The sequence below is a fragment of the Culex pipiens genome, chromosome 3, assembly GCF_016801865.2.
Source record: "Culex pipiens pallens isolate TS chromosome 3, TS_CPP_V2, whole genome shotgun sequence".
NCBI lineage: Eukaryota > Metazoa > Arthropoda > Insecta > Diptera > Culicidae > Culex > Culex pipiens.
Window position 1 is genome coordinate 19896191 of NC_068939.1, and position 23314 is coordinate 19919504.

The window sequence follows — 23314 nt, forward strand, 5'->3', positions numbered from 1 at the left end:
GTGAGCGCTAGGTGAACAATTCGATCATCTTTTACTCCATAATCTGTACACCCACGTGCATAAGTTTTTTTGCACGAATTTTAATGCTACAAATACCGGCGCGTAGATCAAAATAGTTTCCCGCTTCCCTCCCCAAGCGCCGGAAATTTGTAGCGGGTGTAGGGACACTTTGCATAGACGCCCTTGCTCCCATCACGTCACTGAGGGTATGGAGCGACGAGAAATTAATAAGCATGCCCCCCCAGTCGAACCTTCATTAGAGAAGCAGGCAATCCACAACTCACAGCGAACGACCGAGGAAACACCCTACCGCGTATATAATAAGATTGGCGTGGTTGTCTTCAATGAATTGTCAATATGTGTGAGTAAATGAAAGTGTTCTTTTGTATTAAAAAAGGAAAGCTCTCACCAAATTACGAATTCTTCACATCTAGATGGGCATTTATATCTTGAAGTCCAAGTTTTTTCAAGTTCAGCTTTGAAAATCCATGAAAGCTTCATTCTTGTGTTGCTCTGCTTCTCGATCTTCTGTTCCTGGCACTGTTCCCGCCGTTACCGTGTTGTTTTTTTTTCGGTAGCTCCAAGCAGCGTTGACATGTTGAACGGCTTCCGGTGGGTCTTCTTAGAAATCCGGAAGTTTAATCTTGACCCGGTGAACTCGGCTTTAATCTGGCCGTATCGCGAATATAGTCATTCACGCGATTGATGATCTTGTCTCGGACACGTACGATACAGTGGCTGGAGGTTTGGGCACTTCCTATCATGGCGCAGATGAAGCAATTTTCTCCAATTTCACCTGGTGCACATTGATTTCCGGTTCATTCACAAACCGTCGGAATTACTTTGTCGAAAAATAAATTTCAGTTTTAACTCAAACACAAAAAAACTCCAGAAAAATGACAAGCGCAGAAAAATTTCCGTCCGACCCGCCACGCAGCCTACTTCGATCTCGCCTTGGAACAGCCTAAGTTGATGCCTAAAAAAATTACATTTTTAAAAACATTGGCAAAGTCACATAAAACAAGTAAAACTCCCAACCCATAAATTTGCTAAAATTTTAAGAGTTCTTCTTTCGAATGCTTTTTAAAGATCGAAAATTGGTTGAACAATGGATTTTTGGCGATTTTTTAAATCGAAGCCCGTCTTAAGTGGGGGTTGGGTTGTAGATTGCGATTTTACCGACGGATTTTTTGCTGTGTAGTCTATGTACGAAACATTTTGTCATAAGAAATGTATGAAAAAAAATAAAAAGAAAATCCGATTTGCGTAGAGAATTACGCAAAGTGCAGTGTTGTTATTCCTTTATTTTTGGTATTTGGTTTCGGATTATTTCTTTGAAATCAATGCTCACAGGACATACAAAACGAGTACTCTTTTTATTAGTTTTCTTACACTAAATAAATTATCTTACGTTCGCTAGTTGGCAATGTCAATGTCAAACATTTTTTTATCACATCGCTTGTCGATTTTTGTGTGCTTCGAGCTCTAATTTGATTCCAGCCAAAAACAAGTGTTAAAAAATACTACTGTTATGGCGCTGTTCTTCCCTCGATTTTTTTAGCAGCCTCGTGTTAATGATCATGTTAATGGACGCGGACACCTCAAGTCGATTTCTTGAGCGCTGATCCCGGACGTTTTTCCCTGTTTTCCTTCCTATTACTTCCACTTGAACTAAAGCGTTTGTTTGCGACTAGCAGTTGCAGTTCTTCTTGTAGTAGTAATTGGGTGCGTAGTTGGAACCCGCCGGAACTGGCTGAGCCGTCGCTTGGGCTTTCTGTTGGCGCTCTTCCTTTAGTCGTTGCTTCTTGATTTCCTGCTGGCGGTACACGAACAGCGGTCGGAAGATGATGGCACGTTTAGAGCGTACTGGAGCTTCCTTTTCGGCAACAGGAAGTGTGCCCGGTGCCGACGATTGTTGCACTCGTGTTAAACTCGTTAGATCGTGTTCGCCGTTGTTCTGCTGGCTGGAGATGGACGCTGGAAAGCTGGCTGCCAGCGTGACGAGGGCCAGGAAGGAGAATATCTGGAAAATTCGAGACATTTTTGGTGATGATTTCGTGATAAGGATGAAATAACTTTTGTTATTTAAACTAATAATGTTTTTCAAAAAACATTCTTTTGCACAAATTAAGTTTAGATTAATTTACTGCATAATTTGTTCAATTAATTTAAAAAATTACATATCGAGTCCAGGAAGAAACTTTTTGACTTATAGACATGATATCTCAATTTATGCTATTCAATTAAACCTGAACTTTTCACTAGAGAGAAATTTCATTCAATTTATTCACTACTTGTACTTGATGATACAATTTTTTGACTCAATTTTCAGTAGCTTGAAATTGAATTTTTATATGATCCAATGTCTCCAATGTTTTTAACCATCACAATTTAATTTACCTTCAATGCACAATTCATTTTCAGTTGTTTTTAATTAACTTCACTTTCTCGAAAACAATCCCCACAGTTCGTAACTTCTGTTCGATCGTTTTGTTTCACTTTTTCAATCACTATCAATCCCGAAAATAAATAAATATCATCACAGTTGTTCAAAGCTTGATGTTCTGTTCTGCACTGATTTGGCGATCAACAGGCAGCTTGATTTTTATACATTATCGACTGAGGATAAAAATTCGCACATTTTCCTTCTTTCGCGCCTCCTCCGCAACCCCACCCTTTCGCAGGGATTGATGATTCAGAGATGATTTATCACGGTTGATCACCAGATGCTGGAACTTAGTCCAAGTTGTAGTGATCTAATATTTTGTGTTATGGATGTATGCAAATTAGATCAAACTTTATCATTTTTTTAAAGAATTTAAATATTATTCGAGTTCAACTACGCAAACCAAGCAGACAAAAAAGAATCGTGATTCGATGATCCGAAGTGATTTTTTTCCGAGGACTTCGGATAATCGTGTCTGGACTGTATTCTTCTTATAAGGGAAGTTCAGGAAGCAATTGAAATTTGGTAAATCGGAAGTACCAGAAATTACAATGAGCAATTCCAGTTCAAATCAGGAATTTTTCTGATACTTTTGTACTCGACCCCCTCCGATTTCAATGAAACTTTTTATACATGTTATCCTAGGCCTTTATAAGCAATTTTTCTGTATATGGAGCCAATTGTACTCGAAAATGACATTTGAGAAGGGCGTAAGTAATTTAAATATTTTTGTATTTTGTAATTTAAAAAAAAAACTGTAACTCAAAGCCGTTGCATCGTATCAAAAAGTGATCAATGACAAACTTGTAGGAAATTGGACAGGCTTTCTGAAAAAAATACACTGCAAGAAAAATACACGCCACTTCCATGAGATTTTTCAATTTTGATGTTTAAATGTTAAATTTGAAGATGATTTTAACATCTTTTTTCGTTCAAAATTTTTGAGGAAATAGCTCAAAATGTTACAAAAAGACTCATGAAAAATGCAGGATGGTATCAAAATCAAATAAAATTATTCGCTCTACAGCATTGCCTTGGCGTTCTCGATTGCGAGATTCCTACTCGAAACTAGGTGTCCGAAGGCTTGATTGTTGAGGCAATTGCAAACCTCTTTTACACCTTAGCTTCCATCTACCCCGGGATTCGAACTGACGACCTTTGGATTGTTAGTCCAACTGCCTACCAGCGACTCCACCGAGACAGGACCCAGGGAGACGACTCCTACACCTGGACTGAGCTAACGACCTAACCTTTGTAGGTTAGTCCGGGACCAACATTTACTTCCCTTCCGACGGAAGGCGTGATCAGACAAATCTCGTCTCGAAAAATGCCACCGGGACCGTCTGGGATTGAACCCAAGCCGACTGGGTGAGAGGCAATCACGCTTAACCCTACACCACGGTTCCGGATGGTATGTCTCTCCTAAAAAAATACAATAATCATTTACTAAAACTGTTTTTTTTTTTTTAAAGTGGTCTAAACGTCAAAATTTTCAAAAACCGATAGTGGGAATCGATTTCCCAGACAATTTTAAATAAAAGTCTCCATATTAACCATTGTCCTATGTCCAATCCTTGTGAAGATACATCGGTTTAAAAAAATGTTGAAAAAATAGGTATTTTATGTTTTTTTTGCATTTTCTAAATGACAGACTTAATTTTTCAATCTTGAAAATATTTTTACCGAAAAGCTCGTCCAATTTCCTATAAGTTTGCCTTTGACAGCTTTTTAATTTTACGTAAGCTTATAGGCAATCAAACGTCAAAATTACCCCCCACTAGAGGGAGCTGAAACTTGGGGTGATGTTTTCATTATAACCTACAGCGAGTAAATTGGTTTGAAATTTGAAATTGTTTTACTTCATCATAAAATCGACATTAGTAGCAAATTATACAATTTTCAGGTAAGAAATAAGTAGCTTAATTGATATAAACGAAAATATTTTTATGATGGCCGATTTAACTTGATAATTATCTGATTCAAAAAAAGGAAGTGTTTTAATCAACTAAAACCTAACTAATCAAATGAGAATGTAGATTATTCAAGAGGACACATAATTTTTAAAGTCACTTCTACCATAAAAGCAAAGCTCTACTTGAAAAATGTTAATTGGAATGATTTTAAAAATTAGCAATCTAACCTCATTCTCGCGTTTTCAATCCGGATCTCAGAATTTTCAGTGATAAAGGCAACTTAGCAAAAAAATCTCCAAGTCAATCGATAGAACTTTTTATTTCTTACCTCTTGTTAACTTTATTTTATTCAAAAAGATCCACTTTCTTTTAAAAAACCTTAAAATAGTTTTCACTCCCCTTTGCACTTATCGCGCAAAAACGTAAACGTAACCTTGCACCAAAGTTATCCTACTCGAATGTAGATGGCGAATCGAGTTTTTAGCTTTGGTTTAGGGGGCCTATTTACTATCCAGGTTTCTACCAAAACTGAAAAAAAATACTATTCTCAGTTATGAGCAATGTAATTAAGGTCATATCTGTAAGCCCATACATCCAATTCAAATCCTGTCAAAGGCAAACTTATGGGAAATTGGACGAGCTTTCCGGTAAAAATATTTACAAGACTGAAAAATCAAGTCTGTCATATAGAAATTGCAAAAAAAAAAACATCAAATAACCTATTTTTTCAACATCTTTATTTTTAAAAATCGTGACATCACCTTCAAATTTAACATTTAAACTTAAACTTAAAAATTTAAAATCTCATGGAAGTGGCGTGTATTTTTCTTGCAGTGTATTTTTTCAGAAAGCTCGTCCAATTTCCTACAAGTTTGTCTTTGACCACTTTTTGATACGATGCAACGGTTACAGTAATTTTTAAATTACACAATACAAAAATATTTAAATAGCTTACGCCCTTCTCAAATGTCATTTTTGAGTACAATTGGCTCCATATACACAAAAATGGCTTATTAAGGCCTAGGATAACATGTCTACAAAGTTTTATTGAAATCGGAGGGGGTCGGGTACAAAAGCATCAGAAAAATTCCTGATTTGAGCTGGAATTGCTCCAATAGACTTGATCTTATTAGACATTAACTGGTGATTGAAGTAAATTTTTTAAATTTTATTTTCGTCGTTTCAAATAATTTTTCAAGTTGTTTTTTCCCAGTCTCTTTTAAAACTTAAAAAATAACCCGAAAAAAATATATCGTTTTCAAGACGTTCCATTCAAAGAAATGTGGAAACGATTGTAATATAAAAGTTCATATAATGCATTTTGTGGCGCTTTTTGCTTCATTCTTTTTAAGGTGATTCCAATACAGTTCAGACTCCATTATCCGAAAGGCTTGGCAAAATTTCACTTCGGATAATCGTATCATGATTTTTTTTTTCTGTTGTCTTATTTTGGATTGTTAAGCTTAAGTGTGAACCCTAAACTACTCTTAAGTGATTTAGATTTTTTAAATCCAAGATGGCGGCCAAAATGGCGGTGATGAAATATTGAAAAATGCAATACAATTATGTATTTTACTTCCATAAAACAATTAATTAAATTGTATGTTTGCATCAAATTAAATTTCAACAAATTTTATTAAATTTTAAAAATATTCCAAATAAGAAGAAAAAAAACTTCATACAATAAATTTAGATAAATTTTAAAAAGAGGAAAGAAAAACATGGGGCGACATTTGTAACAGTCCTAGCGATCATAAAAATAAATCAAAAACAGGAAGGTTTGTCTCACCAATCAAAAAGATTGAAAAAATGTGTTAGCCTCTCTTAAAGTGTTTTCAGCTATTTTTTGTAAACTTCCATGATTTTGAACCTAGGTTCGTCTTATTGTTGTAGGCAAAACTCCTAAGAATCAATATTTTTTTAACAGACAAGGCTTTTTGCATACTGTTATGATGCAATTTACTATCGTGAATTTTCAAATCTAAAAATAAATGTTCAAAGTTTGTTGAAAATAATCAGTGAATTTGAATTTATTTGGTGAAAATATACTTAAAAATTTGGATCATTCCTTGATTAAATAGCGCTTTTTTACAAAATAGTAAAATTTAACTCAAATCAACTAAGAATTTTGACGTAATAAAACCACAGTCATCAAAATATTGCCCGTACAATTTCACGCCCTCTTCGTCAATATCCGTACCGTATTAATTAGCAAGATTCCATCGCGTGATGACTGATTGGCTGGATGACACTTGCAGGCAATGTGCAGCCTGAACCTTGGCCCTATAGCGGACTACACTCACCGGGGAAAAGTTCTGAAAATTCGGTGAGTCAGATATGTCTACTATGAAAAGGTTTTTTGTTTGCTTTAAAAAATTCTTGGAAGTGTGATACTTCTCTTCGAAGAACTATTTCCGGAAATGATGAAGCAGTTTAAAAATAAAATATTTAATTTTTCAATCATACTGTATACATTTAAAAAACACGGCATAAATACTCGGAAATAAATAAAACAAAAATAGATCTACCACGTGCTAATCAAGAGAACTAAATACACCTGCTGAATTTTCTCTGGATGGCGCTAAACTATCCATCAACCATACGGATTGTAAACGTAATACGGAGCATATTGATTTTGGTGATTCGTTTGCTGTTGCTGCTTTTGTTCGTAGCGTTGCTTTTCCAACTCTTCCATGCGATACACGAACAGGGGCCTAAATATGATCTCCCGTACTTTCCGATCTAGCATTTGGCTTCCAGTTTTACTGTCCTTGCCACCAAACGGATGAGCTGCCACTAGGCCGATCGTGATGGTCAACACGAGTATAAGATTCTGTTGAATTAATACAAATTTAGAATAATGTTTGCCACCTTCTTGCAACTAAGTTAAACGTACCAAAATTGTGCACAAAACGTTGATCTTCATCTTGTTGTTTTGGTTTTTCTCCTTCGAAAAAACTTGTGTTTCTCTCAAATTTAAGTTGAATAGTGATCGATATTGTCCCATTCGAGAGACTCTTATATTTGGCTTATTGGGCAATCGCAGACCGTGGCAAATTTCACAGTTTGTCCTTGCCTAAATTTGTGACTAATTTGAGTGGAAATTTTCTAACCTACAAACGGTCGAAGGTTTTTTTAAACTTTTAAATCTTTATTTATTTTTCAATGTATATTTACAATACTTAAAAAAACTAATTTAATTCATCCCTGCTGCGAATTTTTAGGATATCCGTAGTTGGGTGCATATTCAGCATTGTGGGGAGCCTGATGTTGCTGCTGATGCTGATTTTGTTGCTTTTGGACGCGTTCCTCGTGCAAACTTTGCTTCTCGACTTGCTGCTGGCGGTAGACAAACAGGGGCCGGAACATCACCTCGCGTCGATTTCGGAACTCGGCGACAGGCGAGGAAGAGACCACGGCGCTGAGAAGCACCACGGCTAACAGTAGGAGTTTCTGTGAAAAAGTAGAAAATACGTTCAAAAATCAGATTTAACTCGGATCTTGGACATTTTTTTTTTGGCGAGCCACCCGCTGCCAAAACTGGTGAAACGATGTTCAGGAACCTTAAACCTAAACCGATTTGAGATTTTCCAATTTTTTTTCTTGTTTCCCTAGTGACTCTAATACTATTTTCAAATTTCCGATAATTTTCGCTTCTTTTCCTGAACCTCAAATAATAGGCATTTTTTTTCCTGGAGAATGATTTTAATTCAAAAACTGTTTACAAGAAAGATAATACAGTCCAGACTCGATTTTCCGAAGGCCTCTGAAAAATTTCACTTCGGATAATCGAATCACGAAAAAAAAAATATTTTTTTTTCGTTGTCTTATTTTTTATTGTTGAGCGTAGGTATGACCCATAAACTACGATAAAGTGATTTAAATGATTTAAATCTAAGATGGCGAAATTGGTGATGATGAAACATTGAAAAAATGATTTTTATTATTTAATAGGCATTCAACTATTCAAATTTGATCAAAATGAGGTCGCAGATCTCGATATTGATGTTTAAAACAATAAAAAGAAAAAAAACCGAAAATTACTTTGTTCCTGGTTCGATTATCGGAAGTCCCATACAAACCTTCGGATAATCGAACTTCGGATAATCGAGTCTAGACTGTATCTTCCATCGAACAAAATTTCAAAAAAAAAAAATCAAAATACTGACAATTTTAGTAAATAGCGTAACTTAACAATAGATTTCTTTAAAAAAAATATTTCGAAGTTGATACACTCAATACTTTGACATAAAACATAAAAAATCAGTCTGATAAATATTACTGGAAGCATAACAATACATAGGAGAGATATATCTATTTTCGTCACACTAAGCTAAGCTGTGTGACCTATTCTCATCACTTTTGCAGTGTGCCGGTATTGAAACAAAATTTTCAGATATTTCAGCAATAGAGAGTTGCTTGCTCACCTTTATTTGAGCTATTTATGTATTTGAAATAGTCTAAAACACTTTATGAAAGCTGTCAAAACCAAAGTTGCTTAACCCTCTACCGGCCAATTTTTTTTTCCGAAATTTTTTATTTTTCCCGTGTTGAGGAGGTCATTTTGAGCAATTTTTGTTCTACGAAAAACTTTACTTCTCTTGTTTTATGTTTTTCTTGTATTATTTTTAGTATTTTAATTTGCATTTATCTTGTTTAGTTTATGTTTGTTTTTGGTAGGATTTGGCCTATTCTACCACCTAATATAATTACATTTTGCCTATCTAATTATTTCACGTTTTTACAGTCACTTTTTCAATTTTTTGGCATGTTTTTCACATTTTCCACCATCATCATTTAAATTGCAAAAAATGCGTAGATGCATAGTCTGGTACACTACAAAAATTACTGCATACTTCTTTTTACTGGAAATATAGGAAATGTTAGTAAAAAACACAGCCAAAGTTGACCCCTAAAAAAATGATTTTTTTTAAAACATTGGCAAAGTCACATAAAACAAGTTAAACTTCCAACCCTGAAATTTTCTACAATTTTAAGAGTTCTTCTTTCCAATGCTTTTTAAAGGTCATAAATCGGATGGAAAATGATTTTTGGCGATTTCTTAGATTGAAGCCAGTCTAAAGGCGGGGTTAGGTTGTAGAGGGTTAACTCGTTTTTAGTTGTAAATTGAAAGGGGTTGGAAAAAAGTTGAAAACATCTGATTTTTTCTATTAAAGAATGTTTTAAACATGAATACAGTTTCATTCTTGCGAGTTATTTTAAAATATCCAGGAATTCGATTTTTTTGCCAAGTTACTTCTTTAATTTTGTAAATTTTGATATTGAATTTTTGAACCAGTGTTGGTTTATCTAGCTGTCAGTATTTAAATGTGTTTTTTTTTAAGCAAAAATCTTGTTTTACCTCTAATTTCATGCGAAATTTATAAAAAGACAAGTTCTTTAAACATATCTGTTATAACCTAAACGCATATTTCTTAAATTAAACTTTTTGCAATTTCATTTTTTTTTTGAAGTTTTTAAATTTTTTCAATCAGAACGAAAAACGTTTGGATTTTATTTGATACCTATTTAAGGCCGCTGCAAATATTTTTCAAAGTTTATGTATGTATTAGGATGTAACAAAAATGACTTTTTGGCGGGCATTCAGGGGTTTGTTCCGGTGGGCCTACTGAGCCCAAATCCCAAATATGAGCTTGATTGGACGTAACAGGAGCTGGCGCTCCGCCCTTCAATTTTAAATGGGATTTAACCCGTAAAAATACTTTTTTTCAAAAATGTCATTTTTTGAGGCACTTTGGCCACCAATGCGTTTACCAAAAACATCACTGGCGTGTAGGCCAGATCCTTGCGCATCTTTTGGTATGTATAACATTGAAGTTTGGAGCACCCTGAAGCTCGGTACAAACCTTCAAAGTTTGGATTTTTTTTCGAAAAATCGGCCCCGGCAAAAAAGATATGCGTCGCACCTCGCGACGCCCGAGACGCTATTTGATTTTGCCGGGGCCGATTTTTCGAAAGCCAAAGTGCCTCAAAAAATGACATTTTTGAAAAAAAGTATGTTTACGGGTTAATTCCCATTTAAAATTGAAGGGCGGAGCGCCAGCTCCTGTTACGTCCAATCAAGCTCATATTTGGGATTTGGGCTCAGTAGGCCCACCGGAACAAACCCCTGAATGCCCGCCAAAAAGTCATTTTTGTTACATCCTAGTATGTATGTTGAAGGAACCTTAAATTTTAAGTCAAGTACTAAAGACGAATTGAGTGAAATTAATTTGAAAATTGTACAAAATTATTTAAAAGTAAAACAAAATCTTTTTGACAAAAATTCCCGAATTTTTCCGACTTTCCCGATTCCCTTAAAAAATAACATGAAAATAAGAATAATGTAAAAATGCAAGAGACAATGATAGAAAATGGTAGAATATGCCAAATACTATTAGCAACAAACATAAACGAAACAAGATAAATGCAAAATAAACAAGAAAAATATAACACGAAAAAACAAACAAAAAAACTTAAAACAAGAGAAGTAGTTATTCGTTTAACAAAAGTTACTCAAAACAACCTATTCTCTCTTATTCTAGTTATAATAATTAATGTTTTAACATAAATTATTGGAATTGACTAAGTTGATTTAAAAAGTTGAAGCATGTTGAAAAAATAAATCGAATAAAGTTTTGAGTAAAGAAAATTTAGAAATTAAATAAAATTGCGTATACCTAGTAAAAAAAAATAATAAAAAAACACTAACAGAATAAAATAAAAAATACTCCATACTTTTTTTATGTTTTCAATTGGGCACTTTGGATTAATAGCAGAATTTGCTATACAATCTGTGTTTTATGCAATCAACAAGAAATTAAACAAAACTAAATTCGCAAAAAATAACATTACCAAAATTGACTGCACCGACAAGGACTTCATCCTGTTTATTTGTGTTGCTTTTCACTTGAATTTCAACCGACAACTAACCGTAATGGCTCGAAAACTTCAAAATTATTGGGCAACAAAAATTAAGACGGCGAATCTTGACCCTCATGCTGTGATACCCTTTGACATGGAACCACGCGAAAACTCGGCATTATCACTTGTTTACTACGTGACCGGTAAGTTTTGGCTCGTCTGGGTTCTGTCTAGCGAAAAAAAAATGCTGATAAGAAGTGACATTGGGTGGAAGCATTGAAATTCGGTGTATTTTTTCTTAAAGCGATTCAAAATATTGACCTTTCAAGGGCTTTCCGAAAGGGTAGAGTTTGGAGGCGTGCGACGGATTAATCACGCCGATATCGGCAAACTTTGCGACATCAATCGGCAGGTGCGAACGAGATGAGTTGACCAATTAAGGAACGGTATTTCCTCATTAGAAATTGTCAGAGCGCGGGATGATTCAACAATTAAAATGTCCAAAAATAGCGCGTGAGCGCGCATCCTAAAAGAGGTGAAACAATGCCAAACGCCGGTGGCGCAGCTTAATCGGGGTGTTAATTTGAGGGGACGAACCGTGGCCGGGATTTTCTTTCAGTACCAAAATTTTAAGCAATAATCTTAAGATGATTCATTCCCAATAAATAGCTCTCTATCTTTATTTTTCAAACACAAAAAAGGAACTGCGAGCTTCGCAGTTATTTGCTTGCTTTTTTGTTTCTGCAGTGTTTGCTCTCAAATCGCGATTAGTGATGTTTGATTTTTTTTGTTTGTTATTTCTTGTCCTGATTTTCGCTTAAACGATGTTTTGAATACTTTTTTTCTTTCTTTTTAATATGTTTTTAAATTTGCTTAGTCGCGCGCTAGGATTCAAGGTGGCAAAAGAACAAGTTTCTTAGGCAATTATGCAAACACTTCTACAATCTAATGCTATTACATTATGTGTGGGCTTGTGTGTGGGTATGTGTGTTTGAAAAATATCATTAAAGACCGGTTTCCTCTACTATAATCCGTTTAGTTGCCTAAAATATCTTAGTTTTTCCTTTTTGTTTTGCATCATTATAACCATTTGCACAGTTTGCTTGTTTTGATTTCACTTACCACATTTATTGCTAAGGTTTGGATGTTATTCATGCTTCTGTTTCAACACTAATCTGGTGATGTTTTTTTTTCTTTTTTTGTAAGTTGGATGTTCTCTCCCTTCTATGGCAGTAGTTTCCATTTCTTCTTCTTCTCCTCACTTAAGTTACCACAATTACAGCGTGAAAGCAAGTTTTCCAACACTCATGTAAGCTGCCTTTTAGCTGAATCACACTTTTTTTTTGCTGTTGTTTGCCCGCGTTAGTTCAAGCGCTCAAGTGGTTGTGGGGGCACTTTTAAGGTGAATCTTACCGCTGAACACAGAGAGTGCTGCCTAGTTTTGTCTCAAATCTTACCTCACACACACTCACGAAGCCTGGGATTTTCGTTGTGCGAGTTGAAACGAACTTGATTTTTTTTTTTGTGGTTTGATTTTAGTTCAGTTTTGGTGTGTGATGATCAAAAGGAGCAATTCGTCTGAGAATTTTTGAAATTTTTGATTTGTTTTAAATTGGCTGAAACTTTACTTTCCTAACCTAAGAAGCCATTTTGCATCATTTGTTCCTGCAAACAAGTCTCGATACGTTTTCGGCAGCTGTCCAAACAAAATAATTATGACAATGTTCAAAAATCATTACAGTTCAGACTCGATTATCAGAAGGTTTGTTTGGGTTTTCGGATAATCGAATCACGACATTTTTTTCGGTATTTTGTTATTTTCTTATTTTTAACATCAAATTCGAGTTCTGCGACCCCATTTAAGTAAAATTTGAATATTTGATTGCAAAATACAATTTTCCGCCATTTTTGCCGCCATCTTGGATTTTTTAATTCTAAATCATTTTAGAGTAGTGTATGAGTCATACTTAAGCCCGACCATCAAAAATAAGACAACAACAAAAAAAAATTGTGATTCGATTGTCCGAAGTGAAATTTTTCCAAGGCCTTCGGATAATCGAGTCTGGACTGTATTTTGAGAATGGATTTAAAGATTTTTTTTTTTGTCAAAGCATGATTTTCGAAAATAAAATCTAAAAAATATTTAAGGCGAAACGGGACGCCATTAATTAGGCAACTTCTGTTAAACTTAAAAAATTTCTGAACTCGACAGACGGCTCGCTACCCGGGCAGACGGTAATAACACAATTCATGCCATTTCAATAACAAATACTGTTAAAATAACAGAAAGTGTTATGGATAACGCTTAGTACAAACACTTTGAAGTTTAGGGCTGCCATCTATTGGTAACACCTGGGCACACAATTCATACCATTTCAATAACAAATACCGTTAAAATAACAGAAAGTGTTATGAAATCTTCTTGATAACAGTTTATGTTATCATAACAAAATTTGTTATTGGTCTGATATTGGTTGAAAGACAAAACAACTTGGAATTAACATTTTTTGTTATGGAAGATAACCTCCAACTGTTATTGAGAAGATCGGATTAGTTGTAAAAATAACAAAAAATAATAACAAAGATTTGTTCGAAGAATAACTTAAAAATGTTATAAGTCTGTTATCACAATAACAATCCAATAACAAAAAAAATCATAAATACGAATAACAAATCTTGTTATAAATAACATAAAATGTTATTGGCCTAGTATTTTAAAATATCAAAAAATGTTATTCCCGAGTTATTTCCGTCTGCTCGGGTACAGAGAATTATCTTTTTACTCTGAGGCGTTACGTTTTGTATTTGGTCGATTTCTCTAAAACGACGCAACATATTTGCCATTTTTTGAGAGCAATTTGTACGTCTTGTGCAGATCTAATGATTATCGGTTTTAAGAAAAGTTGACGATGTAACGCCTTCGCATAAAAAGTGGTATTTAAGCGGGCGGCCTCGATCTAAAAATTTGCCAAAAATCAATTTGTAACCCATTTTGAAACTTCAAATACCATCTTTTTTTAAATATCTTGAGTTTGAAGAATTTGCTTAAAAAATATTACTATTTCTGGGACATGTTTTAACTGATTTTCCAAGCTTTTTGTGTGGAATAAAATTACAGCAATTTTGATTTTTCCCAGAGTATGCTTTACAGAGAAACCTCTTTTTACGCGATGGCGTTATGCTTTTTATTTTGTCCGTTTCTCTTAAACCATACAATATTTTTTCTAGCTTCAAAAAGCATTTTGTAAATCTGAACAAAACATACATATTGTTTTTTAAAAGATTGCAAAAAATTTGCGTCGTTCCTGAGAAATCAACAATTTCTCTGCACTTTGAGGCTCTCTAATAAAGAATATTTTGGTAATTCTAAATATCCATCAGCTGAATTAAACAGTCTCTAAAGCAGCATTCCATTGTTTGCCTTGAGAAAAAAAAATCACTCTTATAAAATACTAACCTTCCACTTGAAATAAACTGGAAGTGTCTCAACAGCAGAATCCGATTGCTTGCCTTGAGAATAAAGCTATAACCCTTAAACACATAGTGCCATTGAGCGTAACGTTTGCTTAGAGCGTATCCCACAAACCGTCCAATTCCTAGCGAAACTTATTTGGGTAGCCGTGGAGATATTCCCTTGTCCTCTTAAAAAAGAGGAGCTTCAACACTTTCCGTCATCCAAATCTCTTTCCTTGGCTCTGATGCATGATGGAGATTGGAGCGTCCGGCAATAGAATAGAATATTGAATATTTTAAAAGCATTTTTGAATAAACAACTACCAAAACAGCATGAAAAAAAAATCAAAGATACGATAAATTTTCAAATTCTCAGAGAATTGCTCCAAAGAGTGGTTGCCCATTTTGGCAAAGCGAACAAGGCAACAATTTGTTCTTTAAACCTTTTTTTTCGTTCTTTGATTGTGTGAATGATTATAAATAAAATAGTTATAAATATATAGTTTTACGCTGATTAAAACTTATCGTAAATTGGTTTCCCTTTTTTTTGTTTTGTTATCATCATCTTTCTAAATTTGTTAAGGCTATCTCTGTTGTAGTTGTAGTTCTCAAAGTGTACTCGTGATTAGTAGTGTGTGTGTTTTGACTATTTCTCTTTCATTTTAAATGGTTTATTTACACAGCTCTAAATAACGCTCAAAAACTAAACAACAAAAAATTAGGCGACTGTTTTCGTCGTGCCCGGATTAAATCAATAGATTGGTAGATTTTAGCGCCAGAACTTTTGTTTCATAAATGCAACTCGTATCCCATCGTTATCAACTTCTTCTTCTTTTCAAGCATATACTATTATGTGTGTTTCCAGCTTTGACTTGCTGCTTCCTTTTTTTTAATTTGTCTCTACACTCTAGCTTAGATTAAAAATATAGGGTTGTTTTGTTTTTCTTTTTATTTGTTTGCTTTTGTTGTTTCTTTTTTGTTTTGCAATTACACAATAGTAGCGTCTGAAGCGAAAGCAAGATGATATTTACTTTAGGTTTATACTCAATTATATAAATAGTTATCGTCTTATCGTTCGCTCGAAAACGGTTTTTTTTTGTTTCTTTTAATTTTATTTTGCTCTTCACCGTCCATCAAATCTTTATAAATGTATTATCGCTTGCCATACGCGAGGAGGGGAGGAAATATATATATATTTCTAATATTTTGTTAGAAAGTAAAACATAGTAAATAAAGAAAAGGGAGATGACTCGACTTTTTTGTTTTGTTTTCGCGATTAGACAATCTCGCGCCTATAATCGCACAGCTTCTAGCAATTAGCAGAAGGTGGAGAGGGGAAAGAGGGAGGGATTAATTAGTAATAATAGTAGTAATAGTTCACAATTGTTCGTCGAAAATGATAAATCAAAATAGTACGATTGATTGGTGACTTTCGGGAAGCTTTAGAACAGACGCGCACGTCGCTTAATTTCGTTGCGTCTCCACTGGGGCATACGGTAAAACTCGGCCCGGGAACACTGCAGAATCGCCTCGAACTCGACGTCCGACAGGTGGCGCTGTTTGGCAAAATAAATCAATTAAATTTCCAGAAACAATCCACACAAACGTCAAAAACCCACCTCCAGGTTGCACCGGTCCACGTCCACCGGCAGCCGGTAGTTGGTGATCAGCAGCAGATGGTACGGGTAGATCTTGGCCGGTTCGTGCACCAGCATCGAGTGCGCCATGTTCGGCAGGCTGCGCCGGATCGGCTGCTGCGGGTAGTGGTAGGACAGCGCCCCCGAGTACGTGCTGGAGGCGGGAATGTCCGCCCCGAGGGCGCGCCGGTCGCCGTCCGTTATCGAGTCGACGGAGACTGCAATGATAGCGTTGTTTTTAATGTTTATTCTCTTTTTACACTGGTGATGAGTTTTAGCATTTTTTTTTAAATTTCATGTTTTATTAATTCTGAAACATCAAAATGCATTAGTTCAAAATTCTGAAAAAAAACCGAATATTCAAAATTCTAATAATTTCAAAGATGCATTCTAAAATTCTCAAATCATAAAATTCGAAAAAAAAAATAAAACTAGTTTTTTTGATTTTGGGATTTTAAAATTCCAAAAATCAAAAAATCTGGAATCTAACATTTTAAAAATTTAGAAATAAAAAAAAACCATAAATCCTAAGATCCTTGTTAAATTGTAAAAATCTGAAATCCTAAAATTTTGATATCTATTCAAAAATTCAAAAAAAAAAATCTTAAATTCTTATAAAATATTTATTAAAGTATCTAATTCTTAATTTTCCATATTCTTAAAATTTCTAAAATAACTTAAGTTTGAAAATCCTAAGATTCAAGAATTCCTTAAAAATACCTTTAATCCTCAAATTTCTTAATCAAAAAATTCTAAAAATTACTAAAATTCAAAAATTATTCTTAAATTCTTAATTCCTAAAACTTTGAAAATTCATAAAATTCTTAAATTCTTAAAAGTCTTAAAATTCCTTAAGGTTCTTCAAATTCCAAAGATTCCAAAAAATCCAAACAATCCTAAAATTTTTGTGATTCTTAAAATTCATGAAATTTCTGAAATTCTGAAAATTCCCAAAATTCCTGAAAATCTTGAAATTCTTCAAGTTTTAACAATTCTAAAAATTCTTCAAATTCCTGACAATCCTAAATGGTAAAAAAATTCCTAAAGTTCTTAAAATACGAAAATTTTAAAATTCTGATAATTTCTAAAATTGTTAAAATTCTCCAATTTTCTGAAGTTCCTAATTCCTACAATTCCTGAAATTCCTAGAATTCTTCTAATTTTAAAATTCCTAAAATTCCGAAAACTTCGAAAATTGTTAAAATTGTTGTTCCTATAATTCCTAAAATTGTTAAAATTCCCAATTCCCGAAATTTCTAAAATTTATAGATAAAAAAAAATCCTTAAATTCCAAAAACTTCTAAAATTGTTAAAATTCCTAAATTTGTTTTCAAAAAATCAAAAAAAGTTTTAAAATTATCAAGTTATCAAAATTCTAAATTCCTTTAAATAAAAAAATCCTAACAAAATGCTAAATTCTAAAATTCCTAATTACCTAAACTGCCGTTCTACGCATAATTGTCCCATGTCAGTTTTGGACGATTTTGACTTTATGACATTTTTAAGTTTAGTTTTATGTGTACTTTAAGAAAAACACATGAAATCTGGTACTTTGTTCGGAAACTAGTTAAAAACAACACCAAGTCTGTTTGTCCCATCTAGAGCGTCCAATTTCCCGGGGTTACAAAATTCCCGGGAAACGGGAATTTTTCAACAAATTTCCCGGGAAATCCCGGGAATTCCCGGGAAATTTGAAATTCAACGAAAATCATTCTGATCCTGTTTCTGGTCAATATTTTGCAACATTAGTATAGAACAGCAACTTTAATGATCAAAATAAGTGTTAGGATCAATTAATTGCTTGACTGCTTGTAAAAAAATCATCCAGCTTTGAGAAAATATATAGCTTTTATCATTTTTTAGGCTGTCTTTAAATCGTAACAAATCGAAAAAAAATCAGAATTTTTCGTTGAGAAGTAATATTTTTTTTAATCAAATTGTTTGAACAGTAAAAATCTATGGCAACATACAATTGCTTTTAAATTTTTCTCAGTGACCATAAATTGAAACGAAAAAAAATCAAGCAGAAATATTGTTTATCATGACAAATAACTTCTAACAGAATAAGTATTTTCTACATGTGAATAAATAGATAATCATTGAATTTGCCATAAAAATCTAATTTCTGGCACTTTTTAACTTGAAACACTATTTCATGAAACCACAACTCAAAGTTTTCAAATATATGAAGCGAGTTTTGAAAATATGGTTGCATTCTTTGGATTGATTCCATATTATAAGAATTTGTTTTTTAACGATTTTTCATGGTTTCATTTATGGTATGATTTTTGTTAAGTTAAGTTAAGTTTAGTTAAGTTAAGTGTAGAAGTGGTTGAAATTAATCGATATTTTTTATATTTAACCCTCTTACGCCCTTGGTAGCTCACGTGCTTCATAAATTTATAACTTCAAACTGTAATTTCTCGAATACTTTTAAACAAATTCGTCTCGCAGAACCCTTTTTGAAAAATTTAATTATGTCAATTCAAATTCAATTCAAAAATAAATATTATCTGAAGTAAACCTTGACATGAAATTTACAGACAAACTAATTAGTTCAATATGAACAGTAGATTGCAATGAATAAAATAAATCAAGTTTAATAATTATAATTTTTTGTATAATTTCAAAACATTGGTGCAGAAAGGTAGGAAAATGTATACCTCCGGTTGCATTTCGGGAATTCCCGGGAAATTTACAAATTTCCCGGGAAACGGGAAATATTTTTTTCCGGGAATTCCCGGGATTTCCCGGGAATTTTTTTCCCGGGACGGGAAATTGGACGCTCTAGTCCCATCGTTAAACTTCTACGCATAATTGTCCCACCAAGTTTTTCTTACACGGAATCATTAGTTTTACTAAGCATTATGTCTTGTTTACCTGTTGTATAGCAAGAGAATCACAAATAAGGGTGATAAACTGCTAACTGGGGCGACTAGGGACACATAGGGTAAATAGGAACCCACGGGACAATTATGCGTAGAAACGCAGAAATCGGTCGAAAAATTTCAACCGCGTTTTTCTCAGTTGCACTTTTTTGAACATGGGACAATTATGCGTAGAACGGCAGTAAACTCCTAAGCACTAAAAATTATAAATGGTCAAATCTGAAATTATGAAAAAATATTTTAAAATTAAAAAATCATAAAATTCCTAAAAGTTCTTAAATTGTTCAAATTCCTAGAATTCCTCAAATTTCAAAAAAAAAATTTAAATTCCTAAAATTTAAAAAACTTTAAAGTTTCAAAAATAAAAAAAAAACTTTAAATTCTGAAAATTTCTAAAATTTTGAAAATTTGTGAAATTTATTAATTTCTAAAATTTTGAAAATTCGTGAAATTCATAAATTCCAAAAATTTTGATAATTCCTGAAATTCCTACAATTTTTAAAAGTCCTAAAACCCTAAAACTCCTAAAAGTCTTAAAATTTCAAAAATTCTTAAAATTTCAAAAATTCTTAAAATTTTAAAAATCAAAAAATTGCAAAAAAATAGAATCCAAAAAAATATTTGTATTTATAAATTTTCAACATTCCGGAAATTGTGTAAATTTATAATTCCTAAAATTCCAAAAAATGTTAGAATTTTTTAATCTCGATTTTTTTTAATTCTCAAAGTTTCTAAAATTAAAAAATAAATCCTTTAAATTCTTAAAATTTATAAAATTCTTTGAAATTTTAAAATTCTTACAATTTTAAAATGCTTATAATTTTTAAAGTTACTATAATTCTTAACATTCACAAAATTCGTAAAACTTTTACTATTCGAAAAATTCTTAAAATTCTTAAAAATTTAAAAAATTCCTAGAATTAAAAAAAAATCTTGCATACTTAAAATTCTTAAAATCATTAAATTCTAAAAAAAAACTAAAAGTTCTTTAAAATCTTAAATTTAAAAAAATAAAAGTTCTTAAATTTTGTTATAAACCTCAATATTCCTTCAATTCCCAAAACAATTTAAAAAAAATTAAATTCCATAAAATTACTTAAATTTCCTAAAATTACTTAAATTCCCTAAAATTCCTAAGATTTTTTTTTCATTTCTAAGGCTGGTACAAATATTTTTAAAAGTTTTTGTCAACCCTCCCCCCCCCCTTCAAAATTGGCCCAAAAAATCAGGCGGCAAAAAAAATATTTTTACAATAAACTACAAAATTTCAATGAAAATTCAAGTGCAACCAGCTGAAATCAAATTTTAATACATTCTCCTGCGTTTAAAATCATTTTTAGCATGTTTGGGTTTATCTAAAAATCTTAAGATTTTTTGAAAATTTTCGATGCAAAATCTTTTTTTTCGATACAATTTTTGTTTTTGTCAGATCTTAGATTTTTTGAAAACTAATGATTGCAAAACAACTGAACTAGTGTAAAATGCATTTTAAAACACTTTTTTCATTTAAATGTGAAGATTACGGCTTGTTATTTAAATTTTTATATTTTTTATTTCTTGAAATTTTTTAAATTCCTAATTTTTTTAAAATACCTAAAATTTTTATTTTTTTTTAATTTCTAAAATTTCTAAAATCCCTCAAATATCTAAAATTTTGATTTTTTTCAAATCCGTAATTTTTCAAATAATCTTGAAATTTCAAAACAAAGCTAAATCATAAATTCTGTTTTTTTTAAATAAAATAACATAAAAAATAAAAGCAATAAAATTTTAGAGTTTTGGAATTTATGAATTTAAAATAATTAAGGAGTCAAAACTTTTGAACTTTAGAATATAGCATTAAAGATTTTTGTGAATCGGAATATTGGAATTAAAGAACCTTATATTCTTAAATTATATTATGCTGAATTTAAAAGTTCTGAAATTCTTAAGTCCATTTTTCAAAATTCTTAAATATTAAAAGTTAAAAAAAATCTAATTCTTTAACATTAGAATTCTAAAATTTGAAGGAATTTCAAATTTAATAATTCATAAATTTGTTAATTTTCGAAATCCCAAAGTGATATGGGGTTCGTATTTAAATCTGAAGTTTTTTTTTATTTTATACAGAAATGTTCTTCAAAAAATTTGTTTATGCGTTATTCGTATAATAATTTAAGTTAATACTTACTGTCGCTCTTGCCGCAGCTGAACTCCGTACTGTGGGTCTTATCTCCGAGTCCACCGAACGAGAAATCCTTTCGGTGCAGATGAACGATGAAATGAGATGTGATTATTATTTTCTTACTGTTCTTTTTCTGTAGTTTTTTTTTAACGTTACGCAAAATCCATGTAAACACGGATTAACAAAATGCATGCTTCAGAACCGCAAACTACCATGCAACACTTATAATTATGTAAGTATATTTTGATTAGTTTTGTTATGTTGAGCATGCTTTGTACGTTAGTTTGAAAACGAACTTATGATAAAGTAAGTGAACCAAATCTATTGAGTTTTGTTAGTTAAATAAACACAAGTAATAGAAAATCTCCCAACTAAGGTCCAAAACTTGGCCCACACGCGACACTATCGAGGAAATCGGAAGAAGCGTTCGTTTCTACGGGTCTTCAAAAAGCTTATCAAGCGCATATCAATTGGATGTTGTTTCGTGTGTGTGAAAATCAAACTGTACGAAATGAAACAGAACCGAACAGTATAAATGTAACAAACTTTAGACATCAAAAAAGTGTTTTAATTTATTTTTTTTCGAAACATGATTAAGAATAATAGACTACGGTAAAAGCAGCTTACAGGAACACCGTGAGCGGAACCGGTAGCGGAACTGAAGGTATGCGAACGAGGGGCCAAGCCGTAACCCGGTTTAGGTACTTGTCGTAAGGAACTCACCACTGTGGCATTAGAATGGGGATTGAATGATTGTGAGATTTTGTTTGTTTTGGTTTTTGTCCAGGATCCCGCGCGAAGCAGTAATGAGGTTTTTGGAAGAGACAAATGTGTGAGTTAGTTGTTAGTTGTTGCATAATGATTACAGGGTTACAGTAGAGGATTAAGACTCGATGATGATGACGACGAGAGTGCACCACGTAAGGAACTAGCCATTAGCCACGCACACACCGGAGATGAGAGGTCGGATGAAGGGGAAGCGCTAGCAAAACCCGCGAGACAACTGCACCGAAGAAGAACTTACAGAGCTGTAACCGTTTCTGAGCGACGAGGGTGGCAGCGTCGACGTTTTGAATCCGTAGCCCGGCTTCGGAGGCGACCGGTACGAGTGGATGGCTGTTTGTGGGCAATTTTTCGTGATTTTTTTCAATGAGATCAACTTAAAAAAGATGGATAACGGGGGAAGAAGGAGGGGAAGAAAGGGACACCAACTCACCGTTGTAGCTGGGTGCGTTGCCGATGGCACGACCCACGGAGCCGCGGTAGCTGGTCGATCGGTCAAAGTATTCATCCTCGGACGCTCGTTGGTGGTCCAGGTTGCGGGAGGGGGACGCACCGACCGGGGACTCGTACCGCAGCCGGTAGGTCGGTTCCTTCGATGCCGACGGGGTGCGGGACGCATTCCGCGGATCCAGGTTCTCCCGCTTCCAGGTTTCGTACTTTTTCTGCTCCTGCAGGTCCTTCAGGATGACCTTGCCCATGCCCGACGACTTCAGCTTGCTCAGCTCTTCCTCCTCCTTGCGTAGGCGTCTGCATGAAAAATGGTAAGATTGCTTAGTGTTTTATTTTTAACCAGTTTTAATTTAAAAAAAAGTAGACCGAATTAATTTTTGAAATTCTTATCGTTTGCATTAAGAAATTCTGTTTTTTGACATATGTAACACAATAGCTTATAGGACCTTTCAATAAAAAACGCTTGAAATGCTAAATTAGTTGTATAAACAACAATTCTAAACGAAAACTTAAAGTCCAGGGTGACCACTCAAATCCATTTTCAAATTCCAGACTTTTTCCCGACTTTTCCAGAAATGCAGATAAAAAGCATTTTTATCTAAAGAATGATTTCGTTTTCGTTTTCGTTTTACGGAGCAAGGTGGGGGACGCGGCCTCAAGTCAGTCCAAGTCCGGTTTCTTGTGGAAAAAAAGGGTAGTGGCCGAACTAGTATTGC

General features: G+C 33.4%; 3 protein-coding genes across 7 annotated transcripts in view; 1 reads left to right on the forward strand and 2 right to left on the reverse strand.

Annotated features, from left to right (window-relative positions):
• The window catches only part of LOC120412866 (60S ribosomal protein L28), a 510937-nt gene that overhangs the window by 429001 nt on the left and 58622 nt on the right, over positions 1-23314 (forward strand). The window lies entirely within an intron of this gene.
• On the reverse strand, positions 1428-2578 carry LOC120422921 (uncharacterized). The gene is made up of 2 exons (XM_039586495.2): positions 2401-2578; positions 1428-2023 (listed from the first exon to the last, which is right to left on the reverse strand). Exons 1-2 carry the CDS (start codon positions 2416-2418, stop codon positions 1691-1693), a joined length of 351 nt encoding a protein of 116 aa, XP_039442429.1. The 5' UTR covers positions 2419-2578; the 3' UTR covers positions 1428-1690.
• Positions 11875-23314, reverse strand: part of LOC120422914 (actin-binding LIM protein 1) — a 64651-nt gene continuing 53211 nt past the window's right edge. For 2 of the 5 annotated variants that reach the window (XM_052710461.1, XM_052710459.1), the window contains 5 exons: positions 22582-22895; positions 21993-22090; positions 21372-21438; positions 16296-16531; positions 11875-16232 (listed from right to left, as the gene is read on the reverse strand). In XM_052710461.1, the coding sequence (XP_052566421.1) occupies positions 16119-16232; positions 16296-16531; positions 21372-21438; positions 21993-22090; positions 22582-22895 (829 nt within the window). In that variant the 3' untranslated portion in view covers positions 11875-16118. Of the gene's footprint in view, positions 16233-16295; positions 16532-21371; positions 21439-21992; positions 22091-22389; positions 22482-22581; positions 22896-23314 lie in introns of those variants that run through there. The other 3 variants (XM_052710462.1, XM_052710460.1, XM_052710463.1) reach the window with 2 other exon arrangements.